The 15304-nt window shown below is 42.3% G+C and overlaps 1 protein-coding gene across 2 annotated transcripts in view; it reads left to right on the top strand.

The window, feature by feature from the left end:
- LOC146829025 (uncharacterized) overlaps nt 1-15304 on the top strand; it is a 234663-nt gene that overhangs the window by 101401 nt on the left and 117958 nt on the right. The window contains exon 5 of one of the 2 annotated variants that reach the window (XM_085607668.1): nt 8974-11001. The exons of the other annotated variant lie outside the window; for it this stretch is intronic. Coding sequence (XP_085463794.1) covers nt 8974-9074 — 101 coding nt within the window. The 3' untranslated portion in view covers nt 9075-11001. Of the gene's footprint in view, nt 1-8973; nt 11002-15304 lie in introns of those variants that run through there. 2 annotated transcript variants of the gene reach the window in all.

Here is a 15304-nt window from a genome sequence, read left to right as displayed (position 1 = left end):
TTCTCGAGTGCGTTGGCACCATGTCGCCCGCAAGTCCCCCAGGGCTAGAAGGATATCACCATAGGTCAGGTCTGCTCCCTGTTGCAGCATGCCGACAGTATGTAAAGGCGCCACCGGGACACCCTCCAGCTCGACAGCAGGCAGTGAAGCCTGCGTCAGGGACATGGCGGCCTCCGCCTCTCCGGCGAAGCAGACCGGCACCGACACCATTTCCGCCGCCAGCCCACCTCGGAGGGGTGAGGGCGACTCCATAGGACGGAGGAACAGTAGTGAGGGCAAGAGGAGTTGCTGCTCGCTATACGGGGCTCACACGATGGGAGAGCCCTCGGCTGTATTGCAATGCGGGTGGTGGGCGCTCTCAAACGGATACCGCTCTGACCGCTGGTAGGAGGACAAAGGAAGATTCGCCAGCCCGGACCCAATCGTACAGGAATTCTCTCCGTCGCGAAGAAGGCTCCGCCAGGCCGCCCACTCCACGTCCGGTCACATTTCCCCCGGCGCCGGTCCAGCCCCAGGTCGTCTCACCGTACGTGATAAGCGGTGTCCGGCGGTGGTGGTCGGGCCAGAATGCGTGGGCAAAGTCCAAAGCCGGCAAACTCTATGAATCCTCGACCAAAAAAGCCGGCGGGAACATCGGAGGAATGCGGAAAGTATCAGCGCATTCGTGGTTACATTTGCTCGCGCCGTAGGCAGGATTAAAGATCAGGATGTCATGTAAACAGCAGACGGGCTGCGGAGCCGGGAGCTCAGACGTCCTGTCCGTCCGCCATCTTGGCTCCTCCTCCCTTCTTGTATTTTTGAGAAGTTTCTAGTGACCTCTGAGTTAGCTCGCACACACAAGTAATTAAGTTTAATGTACTCAATAGAGGCATACTGACCTCAGTCCTATATCAAATCTATAGTGTATTTTATTCCAATGCGCAGAGCCTATCAGGGATATAGGAACTACACTACATGGCGCCCAACGTTTGGTAAGGCACTAATTTAACGCTAGATACTGGAGTAACTCAGTCGTGCTTTTCTCAGAGACCCCTACTCATAATACTCCATAAGGCGTCTGGAGTGGGTAGGGATAATATCCGCCATAGCTGAGTAGGACGAAAATCCTATGTATTAGCTGTTTGGTTTGTTCTATGTTGAAGGATACAGTGTTCCAAAATATTGTGCACCTTATCTTTGTTCCCTTGAAACTTGCTCTGAAACTTTCATTAAACAATGACTGAAAACGGCACAAACACTGATACTGGTGGAACTGCGGCTGACCAAGTCACAGCAGCTTTTAATCGTACAGGTTTTCAAGAAACCGACGAGGATGCTATAATCATCCATCCAAATTTACGGAGAGCCATCACTCTAAAACCTATAAAACATGGCCTAACACCAAAAGGTGGTAGAGCAGTTTTTGTGATAGAGGCACATGAATCTCACCAGACAGAGGTATTCTATTCATGGATAGTATTCCCAGAATCAAATCCAGTAACACACTTGTTTCACTTCTACAAAGAAGATGATCCATCTGAGGAATATATTCCTTTCGAGGATATTGAAATTCCACTCACATACCAGGAGCATGAGCTCTGGTTTAAAGGCGCCCTAAAACATTACAATCACATTACCAGGCTCGGTCCACTAGGTAGACCAGGAGCAACATGGCCAATTTTAGCCGGCTACACACCTCATCCAGACATTGAAGAAATGTCAGATGTAGAATTACTAGCTCAACTCAAGGAGCTAATCAAAATTTGTAGACAATTGGTTCAATATGTAAGTCCAACCACCATTAACCATTCAAAATCCAGTAAAAATCACTCCACAGACTTTACATGCAGTCATGGGTAAAATGCCCACAAAACGTGAACAAATTCCATTCTGGATAGCTCAAATAATTACTCAAATCGAAGCAGTATTTCCTAATACTAGCCCTTATGAGAAACACAGAATTCTAACAATCTGTTTACCGATGGGGATCGCACCACTAGGGGCACAGTCTTTGCTGCAATCTACACAAAAATGCATGGTGTTCCGTCCATGGCGGTTATACCTGATGTCCTGAAACAAATTCAACACGAATACGGGGCAGAGCCTGCTCTGAATTTAGGTATGAAGTTAATGAAAAATTTTGACCAGGTCTCAACAATAATATTATCTAATATTAAAGGAGAAGCAGCATCAGGGGCAATCCACCAGAAATTAAGGGAATTTGATGTAACAGAACAACCACAAGAACTAGCCAGAATAATTGAAAAATCCTATGAAGAATTAGGCAGAGACAGTTTGGGGGGGAAACCAGTTAAACCACAACTGTCTGAAAGTCCTGATAAGGTCTTTCCCAAAAACACTCCTACCTCTTCTAAAAAGAAGTGGGAAAATAGTAAACAGCATTCCAAAGAGAAGCGTTCTCAATCCCGAGGTAGGTCTCCTCAAAAGGAGCCCTCTGAAAGGAGGTACAACCTCAGGAATAGGGATAATTTGAGAAAACCTGACAGATATCAACATACTGATACACGTTCCTATCGTACCTTTCAGATATCATCACAGACATCCGAAAGAAGAGGACGGTCAGAGAACAAAGAAGAACGCGTGAAGTCCAAAGACGATCAACACATTCAGAAAAACAAACAAAAACCTAAATTCTCCAAGAAGAAGGTAGCAGGTCTGAAGATCAGACATGCTGAGGATTCTGAGAACGCAACTCAAGAACGGAGAATGGGCTCAGACAATGTTGGACAGTGCATCAGAAGTTACAGTAGCTTGCCAGAACCTGAAGGGGCTTCTGAAGACAGTGGACATGAATGAGGATATTCAAGTTGAAACTGCAGACACCAGGGTTAGTTTTCCGCATAGGTTATATGAAATAACACTCCGGATGGAGTGAGACATACCAAGAAAAGTGAAAGCACTCTTTTGGGAGCATCTTTCAAGGGGTTATGATATACTTCTAGCAGAACGAGACTGGCCACCAGGATTTGTCAGGGAGTGCCCACGTGGCGAAGACATCATTATGTCAACCTTCTCCAACGATGTTCCAATACATTTAAAATATACTTATGCCTGGAAATGGGCAGTGGCCCAAGCCCCAGCATTATACAAGAATCATGTAGGATGGGATGAGGACTCACCTCAAAATCCAGTTAAAAAATCAACCAACTGCACAAAGGCAGTACTCAGTTAAGTAAGAAGCTAAAAAACAAGTCAGGGAGATCTTAGATCAACTTGAATACCAGGGGGTGATTGAAACATGCACCTCGTCAATGAACCTCCTGTTTCCAAACCAGACAATACATATTGTCTAGTTTTGGATTACTGACACCTAAACTCATGTTGTAAAACATTTGCAGTGCAAAATGCACACACTACAGCATTAATGAATAACATTGTGCGTAAAAAGTACAAAACCACATTAGACATTTCAAATGGTTTCTTTTGTCAAAATATTGCACCTGAGAGTAGATATTTGACCGCTTTCTCAATAATGGGGACGCAGCGTTAATATTGTCGACTCCCACAGGGGTTCAAGAACAGCCTGGGGTTATTCTCATTAAGAGTAACAGAGTTACTACAAATTTATAATGACGAGGCATTGTCATATGTCGATGATATATATCTGACAGACGATGACCTGGACAGACACTTGAACAGGGTGAACACCATTATATTGGGCTTCACCTCTGAGGGTTACAAATTCAACTTTAAAAAGTCCAGAATTGCCCATCGCAACGTCTTTTTCCTAGGTTATGAACTTTCAAGTGAAGGCAAAAGTCTGTCAGGCAACTTTTTAGAAAAGTGTGCGCTGCTCCAACCTCCAAAAACACTGAAGAACTTACAGTCGATTCTAGGTTTCCTGAATTTTGGAAGAACATACATTCTAAATTACGCAGAGAGGGTTGAACCTCTCTATGAATTAATCAAACCTGATTTCAAAGCCACAACTTGGACACAAGGACACACAGAAATCCTGCTTTCACTTCAAACAGACATATTAGCAACTAAACACTTGCAAACGCGCGTAAACGTACGCAACTTAGTGATCCAAATCATTCCGGGTCAATGCGGATTCCCCTACTTAACTTTTAACGAAGGTGAAAAAGTACCAACTGCATACAAATCACATTTGTATACGCAAGCAGAAATGAAATTCACTTCTACAGAAAAGATTCTGACAGCAGTTCAAACCGCTGTAGCAAGAGAAAGAGCCCTAGCACAGAGGAAACGCATAATTGTCGTGACTCCTGTATCAGCCCTAGAGGCAGTTACTAAAGCTAGCATTCCGAATGCAAAAGCTTTACATCCGAGATGGATACAATGGGTTAATCTTCTTGCTGCAACTGATGTTGAATATGTTTTTGATCCTTATTTGAAAACACAAGCATTCCTGCACTACGAACACGAAGGTCCTCTGCCTACTGAAATTCTCCCTCTTGATCAGTACGAATTTATAATTTATACTGACGGATCTGCACAACCCGCTACGGAGAGTAAACAAGCTTATAGTGCAGCAAGCGCGATCGTTAAAGGTCGTATGCGCGATGGCAAATTCAGACCAATGGTCACAAAAACGCAATCTCATGGAGATTGTACAGCTTAGCAAGCTGAACTACAAGCATTCAAGATGGCACTTGAAAACACGGATCTCGAATTCCCCACACTCATAGTGTGAGATTCTTTTTACTGTGTTCAATCTTACAATGAATATTTACAGAATTGGCTTCAAAATGGTTTCAAGGATGCAAAAGGTGGCACAATCAAGCATAAAATGTTTTGGGAGCAAGTAGTTCAGTTGCGAAACGGACTACAAAACACTCACGTGATACACACGTTGAGTCATCAACGTGATGGCATTCACGTTGAACGGAATTCATTGGCTGATGAAGCCGCCAAAGGGGCTGTGCAAATGGCTTCCGTAGCTGCAATCACTCGTTCAAAAACGAAAATAGACAGTGAAATAATGCTGGCTGTCAATGCTTCAAGCAAAGGCAGCGGTGCAGCGTTACCTAAAAAGTTTCCACTCAAATACTCATATATAATTGATGCGAACAATGTTCCGTTTGCTCGAATCCCTGGAGTGGGGGATAGGGTAAAACCAAACATGGAACATAGATTAGGACTAATCCTAGCAGCACATGAAGGGATTGCCTCTGCCCATGCAGGTGTTTCTGCCACAGTATCGTTATTAAAACAGAGATACTGGTGACCAGGCATTAGGAAACAGACCAGGAATTATGTTTTGGAATGTGAATTATATGACAGAAGATGAAAGTCTCTACTGTGAAACGTCCTGCGCAGACGCCCCTGTTAATTTCAGATAAACCATTAGCATGTGTTTACCTGGACCACTGCGGTCCCTTACAAAGGGATGGTAACTATAAATATATCATAGTCGCAGTGGATTTGTGGTATAGGTTCCAATGGATGTGGCCTCAGCGCTCGGCTGACGCTCGAACTGTTATAAAAGATTTGCGAGTCTTTATCGGCACATACGCAATTGGCACACTACATTCTGACCAGGGTCCTGCGTTTAGCTCTCGAGCTTACAAAGAAGCCATCGTCAGTTTGGGCATAGCATTGCGGTATTCTTCTCCATTCCATTCTGAGGGAAATTCTGTTGTGGAAAGAAAAAAACAGGACATAAAGCAGTCTATTAGGTTTGGGTGATGGGTGGGTCAAACACCTTTATGGGATCCTGCCCGCACTTAATAACTTGCCAAGAGGTTCTCTAGGGGGTGTAACTCCATATGAAGTTCTATTTGGAACTAGAATGTTGGTACCGGACCTTGATATGCAAGGCACAGTGTTGGAAAATAAGAAATTTTATATCAAAGAGCGTTTGGCTGTTTTACAGGACTTAAATGAATTAAGAACGAAACAAAGCAACGTGCTCCTGAAGCCAACCATCACTGAGTTAAAACCGGCCGTCCCAGCAAGGCCTGTCTGGATCCCAAAGCTTGGTGATCTAGTCAGAGAAAAGATCGCGGACAAGAAGGAATTTGGGCCTTCTTACAGACAACCAGTACCTGACCTAGCAATCCACAGATCAAGAACAGTACGTTTGCCGCCCCTTGCTGGTAAAAAGGAGAAAAGATTTGTGTCCATCGACCTGATCAAACCACACTATGTGGCCGATACTAAGCAGTAGGCCAAGTGTACTCCGCCAATGTTGCAGATGCACTCCTCTAGCTACAATCCAAGAGGTTCAAACTGAGAGACTCATCACCTTTGAAGATTCTGCAGTGAGAAGTAAAGGACTAAGCAACAAAGCTATGGAACTTGTCCCTCTTGAAACCCAAATAACAGTTGGTCCTGATACACCTGTCTACAACGAAGTAGCAAGTGATCAACTGGTTCCAGTGAATTCAACGAATCCTGATGCAATTCAAACCATTGACAGAACTGCCTCTGGTTATTTCATTAACTTTGATATGTTTTCTGAGGATCCCAGCGAACCTGAAACGACACCAGCACAAAGAACTTTCGAAGAACAAGCAACAGATTTTTATCATCTCCTGAAAAAGACTTATCTGGTTTCACCATGGATTGAACTATGGATTGTTTTGGGAATATTCTTCTTTCTACTTTGGTTAGCTCTGGTATTAACTCTGGGTATGCTGATAAATGGAAGATATATTCAAATGGTCACAGCAAGTAAAAGAGTGAACTTACTTCTCGAGCCACACAAAGCATCCCATTGTGAAGCAAGCAGTGAACATCACAGCCATTCCTATACATGATGATATAGTTTGGGACCAAACAGAATATGACATTTTTGGCCCGTCGGAGCTTTTGAAGATTCCACATTTATTTAAGATTTCATTAAGTGATTTTATTACCTCTAGTACCTTTTCTGATGATTGGGACTTTGAGACTGTTAATAACATGATGTCTGATCTAGAGATGTCTACTGAATTCACAAATCATGAATATTCAGAGGGTTCATCAGACTATGAACAAATGTATTGTTATAACCACTATGGTCCTCATTTCTTGCATAAATCTGCAACACCTAGAAATGTATTTATGTATAACCAATGGGAACATTGTCCTACACCTCCAAAGGGTAGTTCAAAAAAATTTGCAATGAAATTTCCATATTTTTCAGGCTACAATTTGTCTAATCCAGAAACGTTTTACTTTAAAAATGTGAACAAGACAGGAACGAAAAATATGTTAACAAATACGAAACAGATTTATTCTGCAGCCTTTATTGCCCGACTGTCTAGACAAGGTTTCGACTTTTGGAAAGACAATGTTGAGACAAAAACTGTCTGGGGTACAAGAGATTGGCAAGTACAGGGGGTAGAAGCTTTGTTTAGAGCCTGTATCATCCCTGAGCAAATTATGTTTTTGAATGACACTGTCCAGCAAAGTCTTGCCTTGGATTAGCTAGGATCAAAGACATGAACACACCGACCATACCTATACCTGCAAGCAATAGCACTACACGGGGGGATGTCGACGTACATAATATTTTGCATCATAACAGATCAGATACAGAATGGAAAAAATGGTTGCCCTGGCCCACAGACACGAATAACTGTCAAGATTGATTCCTAAACAAAACACAGGGTTTCACTATCAATAGGCCAGACCGACGCTATGTTCAAAGACAGCATCCAGGGGTAGTAACAACATAAACTATGCCTTGATTGGCTACAGAAAGCTACACTGAAAGATGTAAAACACTTAACTTTACTTCAAGAAGGCTCAGACCTTAGGGAATTCTTGCTAGGACCAAGAAAACCGCGTCAAAAACGTTTCATATATGCCGGTATCTACGCTGCTTATAATGAAGCATGGAAGGTTACCCAAGCAGAGACTGCAGAACGAATACGAGAAATTTATCGTATTAATTTAGAGAAAACTCTCTCTGTAGTAGACAATGGGTTAACGACTCTGTTGTCCAGAATATATTCATAGACATCATGGAACAGGACTTGGTCATGTTGTAACATGGTCAGTCTCAGCTACGTTCTATCACACTATTGGGCTGGACGCTACAAAACTTGCGTGCAGGCTATGTGCCTTGGCGTTTAATCAATACCACGTCACTGTTTTCAGAATTCAATCTCACTGATAAACAGGTCAGACTGGCACAAAGGGGAGCAGACTACACTATGCTGAGCATTGAAAAACTGGAAAAATTACTATTCACGGTGGCAGAAAAAACAGCTACTGAGTGGATCATACATGGTAAAATTACTCTGCCCGTTACAACTTTCAATTTTCAATATTGCCTAAAACATATACCAATTGGCAAATATGAAAGGTTGGGTAAAGGATACATCAAGACATCCTGGGATTTACCTTACACACATAGATGTTGGAGTGGGGAACGTGAAGTGTTTCTTAGCGGTGAAAACTGTGAACACACACTAAGCGGTTCTCTCCTTTGTCAGGGTATTAACTTACATGGGGCTTGTGATGGTTCCACTCCAAACTTATCCTGTCACCTGCAAGGTTCACCGGCTGCAGTGATTAATCCAATTTTTGGCCAACTTTCTAATGGGAGTTACATTATGTTGAATGATCACAGCTGCTGTAGCATGTTGGCAGGTATTCCATATCTAGTTACGGTTACATCCAGGGTCACTTGCTGTATGCAAGTCTTGTTTCCACAAATAGACACAGTCCGGGAGTCGCCTGTGTGGCCTTCACTGAACATCTCTTCTATACAAATTGATACTCTAAGCAGAATAAAAGCCATTCTTTTACAAAAAACAGTGCCACTGACCTCGGCCAGAGAAACCTATGATCTCCAAGTTGCAAGGATTTCTGCGGAGATACATACCCTTTTGTATACAAACTGCCCTGTACATTTCTCAGAAATGTTAGGTCGTATCTTAAACATGTCTGATACAAGCAGTATTATACATGTATTTAGGAAGGTGTGTGCAGGACTGTTAGCATCTTTTCAAGCAGTCCTCGGAATATTTCCAAACTTCGTGCACTGACTGCCGCTCCTTTTATCACTCGTTGCAGGGATCCTATTTTTGCTCCTACTGCTACGATATGGCAAGCCTTATCACCAGCATCACTCAAGGCACCATAGAGAGAGCTCTATTGGAGATGAAGTGTCGTGAGCGCATCGTCCAAATTTTGGGTTTACCTCGTCTACGAGAATTAAACACCACATGGTTTCTGTCATTCAGACCAATCTACGCTGCCTGCTCTGCGGTGAAGAATGCATGCTAGGCATCTGTCTAACACTCCCATCAGTCATGCCTACGGATATCGATACTCTGCTGGACCCGGTAACGGCCCATGCTCTGTGGAGTCCCCAGCGGCTACCAATCCTGATGACGGCATTCATAGATCTCACAGATGCAAATTGCTACTGCTGAGGTACAAGAGGAAACAACAGGCATGCGGGTAACATCCGATTCGAACATTGCTGATGCAACCAATGCTGAAGGCGATATTTCAAATCTATGTGCAGTTAATCTTCTAAACAAAGTATTCCAACTTTCACCTACAACGGTAGACGACTTTTTGTCTACCGGATTAGAAGATTTCATGTTTTCTCCAGGCCCACACACTGGCTTTTGATTCAGGCACACAGTGTTCGGATGAGACTTTGAATTTGGCCTTCGTTCTTTTTCAGACAAGGGACTAACTTTGGAAATTTTTTCCTACGATTAATTTGTTTTTCCAAATGTGTATTTTTTTCATCTTTTGGCACAAGTATTCTGCTTATAGTAGAACTATTCATAGAGAACAGAATTCTTTGAAAATCTTCCAGGGACATTATGCCACCTTGTCACATCAACAATTGATTTGTGTTAACCTGATATGAAATGGTTTCGTCCCTTTTGCTTCTGTATTAACGAGCCATTTCATCATATGTGTATATTTCTGGTTTATTCTTTTTGGCATTTTCAATGCACGCATATACTTAGAATGAAACATTGCTTTTTAATACGTACAGCACCTTATGCATAGCAATGGGTTTGTAATGCATTTTTAGGACATATGTTTTAGGTATGTTTTAGCATGTTTGCGATTATCATGCGATATTCTCTATTAGACATGTTTAGTATGTTTAGGATTTAGTAATGTCGTTCATACGAAAATGGAGTGGGTGTTGTGTGTAGATTTAGATTCCGTATATAGGTTTCCCGATTTATGCCCTTATATAGGTACAATTCATACTGCCCTTATTTAGATAAAGAAAATACAGCCCTTATTTAGGCATTGTCCATGCTAACTAAATACAGGCATGGTCTCCTACATCCGTCCATCCACGTCACAACAAGTTCTTGGAAAACCAGACTCTTAAGCCTTTAGGAATTTCCCTTACTTGGATATTGATTTCTCCAAGAACTCATTTATTATGCATGAACATCTATTTCTTAGGGGTTCATTCATGAGGTTCCGATGCCCGACTTTTATGTCAATACAGGCATTCCTAAACACCTTCAAGGTATAAATATACCTGCACTTGCCCTGGCAAACCACGGTTCCAGTACGGTCCAGCTCGACTGCCTACTTGCGGTTCGCCACGGCAAGTTCGGAAGGAGATCGAGTTCCAGCCTGATGCACTGACCAGACGCTGTCATCCTCCTCGCAGAGAATCCAGCTCCAGTGTTTCTGAATCCCCTTGCGGGGTGTTAGATATCGAGTCCCGGAAAGAGATTCCAACCTCGCACATTCTACGGTATGGAGCAGACTAGAACTTAGAGAAACTTTTGGCAACTCTTGGCAAAACTATAGTTATAGCTAGCTATACATTAAAAAACAGCACCTACTTCTTACCTCGTACTACACTTAGGTTAGGTACACTGGGATAGAACTATTTAGAAGCATCAGATGAGTATTCACATTTTAGCCTGTGTTATTTACGTATGTATTTTAATTATTATATGTCATAGCTACAAACCATGCTATTGCAGTATTATTTTATCTTACTGCTAACTCTGTACATATTGTACTTCGCAGCCTGTCTTACGATTGTAACAGTTCATATCTCTTGCATGAGAAATAAGACTGTTCAATAAACCCTTTTTATTGAAACACCCGTCTCTCTATTTCTGTGCAACTCTGTAGAAACGAAGCATGCACGATTGACTGAGTGAAACTGTTTCCACAGCTCTGAGATTGTTCCTACTCTAAGGGAAACAAAGTTGTCATGTTTATGCGGTTGTCAGAAACTAATCCCTTCTTGTATATTCGAGAAGTTTCTAGTGACCTCTGAGTTAGCTGGCACACACAAGTAATTAAGTTTAATGTACTCGATAGAGATATACTGACCTCAGTCCTATGTCAAATCTATAGTGTATGTTATTTCAATGCGCAGAGCCTATCAGGGATATGGGAACTACACTACAGTTCAGGACCTTGTCAAGTGCACTGGAGTGAAAGAGACTTGCCAAGCAAAGTAAAGCAAATAGATAAAGGTCTTGGTCATTTTGCTGCATAACTTTGTCCGTTCTGTCTTCTCAATGTTTTGATTACTTTGTAGTCCTGCATTTATAGTTTTCTGTTTATCGTTGTCTTCTAGTTGTTGTGCTTGTTTTTTAAGTTTCTGTGCTCCTCGTCTTACTTGGCTATATATGTTTTGGGTGATCTCCTCTTGATAATGTCTTTGTTTATACTGCTGAAGTGCCTATGGGGAACAAGAATGAAGCAGTTTAGGGATATGTAGGAGATAAGTTAGTTTGTGCCAAGTTAATGTAGGCTAGCTTTACTATCCTCACACAAGCCACATTCAGCAGAAAACACTCCTTTTTAGCTCTCCTCTACTGACTATATTTAGCTGTCTCTTGTCGAAGACCTGCTGTGGACAATACCAATTCTTACAATAGGCTTTGGGCCAGCCCATTGCGTGCCATTAGTTGCCTTTCTTGTCATTCTCATTTGCTTGCATCATATTTGATGGCTTTCTTTCCTTTTCATGTGTCTGTCCCTTCCCTGGACCATATCTTCTTTGCTCTCCTTTTGATTTGATGACATGTATCCTTTCATGGCTCACATTCTGGTAACAGGTTTTTCTTTTATCTGTAGCTCAATTTTTATAAAATTTTTATTTATATTTAAACCCTCCCTGCCATCTTCTCCCATGTTACCCCGAGCTTGTTTACCACAGGGCTGAGTTTACACCCCTCCGTCCCCCACCCACTTCACTGTTGCTTTCCTGCTCCTCCTCATCATGTCCTTTATAAAAGAAAACATAACATATGTGCTCATGTACAATGATGCATGGCACTTTCACACCGCTTATTACTTTTTGTTGTTGTTGCAGTTCTACATCGTCAATAAGCATTTTTTTGTTTTGCCAATGCAAAAAAGCATCAGCAAAATGCAGTGGCAATGCCAGTACATCTGCGGTGACAAAGCCAAAAGGCGAGACCTTATGCCCATCTCCAATGCTTGTTGTTGGATGTCTCTTTGTGTATATGTACGGGAATTTGTACAGAACAAAAGTTTAATGAGAGCAACGAAGAACTCAACAAGGGTGGGGGTCCAAAGATACGAATCAGGGATGTTTAATATGAGACGGCATAATCAGGTCAAGACTCCACAAAGAATGCCATTCTGATCCTGAGCTCTGCCAATAATCAATTGATGATCACCATTCATTGGACTCTAACCTGTCATAAATTCTTCTACTTTGAAATCATATGTGAAAAATTCTTATGGTTACATTGATAATTATTCATCACACTGACCACCTCAGCAAGCTTAACATTGCCTTCATGAAGTGTTTCTAGGTTATGGCCATTCATTCTAGCAGTACAGTCACTGAATATGAAACTAAGTATGGCACCATAATTTCTCACTTTGACAGTATTTCCAGACTTGTTTGTGTTTTCCTTATACTTAATTCTATCGGAGTGGCTGTGAGGGAGCCCAATGCAAACACATGGACTCTGGTATTGGAATAGAATTCTCATGCTACTTCTTAAATCTTGTCTACTACATTGAAAGTATTTTCCAGAAACAGCCCCGTACACTATGATCCTGCAATGAAAGAACTGTGAAAGGCATTTCCATAGATCTTGTAACTAAAGAACACACTCAACTCTGGATAATGATCAAAATGCGACCAGTCTCCATAACAACTGCAATAAGAGTGCTGTGTCAGTTGTAAAGAGTTTAACACGTCTAGTTACACAACAGATACATTTTTACTGTCCTTTGTAACTTACATTTCTGTAAGAGTACAAGATGTTGATGTAGACTGGTTAACCCTGATTACTGCGGTCCCACAGTAATCAGGGGCTACTGGGCTTCAGAAGTGACAATTGGAGTAGTTTATCTCTGGTGTCCTGGGGGTCACAGAGCTATTACACTCTAAACTGAAACAACCAAGTGTCATTCTTAAGCACTTAACTCTCAGTGGTATGAAGACCAAGCTGCTCAAGCATTAATGATGCTGGTGAGGTGGTCTGGACACTCAGAAAATAGTAATAACCATATATACAGGTATGTCCAGACAGCGTTTTACATTCTAAAAGGAAGTACACATAAGAGAAAGTACTGTACATGAAATACTGATAAACAAATAAACCCGGGACACTCTAGCTCCTTCCTAGTCAGAGTTCTGACATCAATTACTGTTGTAGTACTTATGTACTACGTTCTATACTTTCTTTTAACACTAAATGAAGGCATAGGGATTGTTGGTGATCAATAGTACGACTTGGCAAGTATGGCCGTTAAGCTCACAGGCATAACCTTAACCATTGGTTGTTCCATACGGACGAAGTCACATGTGTGCTTCCAATTTCAGACCATTACAATCAGCACCAGTCCTTCTCCCGTGGAGTTGCAACCTAAGTAATCACTGGTTTCGCAGTCTCATAAAGATACTCATCAGAGGGGTGACGCTTCACCTTGCTATTCTTCAAAGTTAAATAAGTCTATGTTCGAGGCATGTGTGCTGTAAGATACACATGCTTTGCATACTCCTGCCAGCTAATGTTGGGTCCAGATGTTTGCAAGTTGTTTTTCTTCGAAAGAAGTCTTTCCTAGTCACAAGGTAAGGTGACTCCTTCTTCCGGTGATAGTGGGCAAGGGCATCGACTCCATTGTTAGATTGTTTTTTTCCACCATCGAGTTCGGACGTGTGAATGAATGAATTAATTTTTATTGCACAGTTACTTAAAACCATTTGCAATATGACTTACGTGCATAAAAATTTGTTAAAAACAGAATTGCAATTGTTTAAAATACATACAAAATGGAGATCACTTGGGGCTTATCTAATTTCAATACTAAAAAGACAAAATAATATGCTATTTACATTTAAAAGGAGAAAGCTTACCAGTATTTCATTATAGAAAAATTAATATGTCTTACTAAGGTGAACATTTAAAGCAGGCAGCAAAAAGACTAATTACTGGAGGCTGACATTTTGTCAGACAAAGAACCTTCAATGTTGCCAGGACCAACTTCTTCTAGCCTAACCGAGTCGGTCCAGCTCTTCGTCGATGGACCAGACTGTGTTCAAGTTCTGTCCTCTGTGCCACACCAAGTACCCGCGCACCGACTTGCACCAGGTGTGTAACTGGTGCTTGTCTCCAAGAGCACAGGGAAGAAGACTGCGAGGTGTGCAAATCGTTTTGGTCAAAGAAAACTTTCTGCGATCGTCGGTCTCGAAGTCGGGAGATGCAGCGCCAACACGTCGACGACCCGCCGGATATATTCAATAAAGACTCCAAGCAAGATGACCTCGAGCCCTCAGCCACTGAGGAAGAAGAGGCCTTCTCCGTGTCTGACTCCGATTCAGAGTTGCAAATACACCTCAACGTCAACGATGTGCCACAGGGACAGGGTGACGTGAGTACAGAAAACCCCTTGCCCCATCCACCCACTCCCAAAAGATCTAAGGCTTCGGCACCACCTCTGCCTTCTGGCCAAGGTCAGCACCAGTGCGATGTTTCTAACGCTTCGCTTCCTGGTTCGGCACCAAAACATTTTGTTAAGCCTTCCGGCTCTGGACTGAGTCAGCCAAAATCCACCTCGGAGCCAAAACCTTCCAGTTCCAAGTACAAACTTGGTTCGGAGCCAAAACCCTCTACGTTGAAAAAGAAACAGCCTTCGGAACCGAAACCTTCCGTGCCGAAAGGCCATTTCACCTAGGCCCCGAATCCGTTGGTGCCGAATCCCAAAGATGTCCCTTCAGCACCTTCGGATCCGAAAATAGACATTGTACCATCCAAATTGGATCCCAAACAAAAGAAACTGTACATTAATCCTGATACAGTTTATATTCACTCCGAGCCGCCTTCTAAGCACAAGCCTCCTGATGACGACAGTCATTCCAAGTTCCCTTTGAGGAGGAAAAATGTTGGTACTAGCCCTTTTCATC

Source organism: Triturus cristatus, chromosome 5_2 (assembly GCF_964204655.1).
Source record: "Triturus cristatus chromosome 5_2, aTriCri1.1, whole genome shotgun sequence".
Classification (NCBI taxonomy): domain Eukaryota; kingdom Metazoa; phylum Chordata; class Amphibia; order Caudata; family Salamandridae; genus Triturus; species Triturus cristatus.
This window is presented reverse-complemented; position numbering and strand designations above follow the sequence as displayed.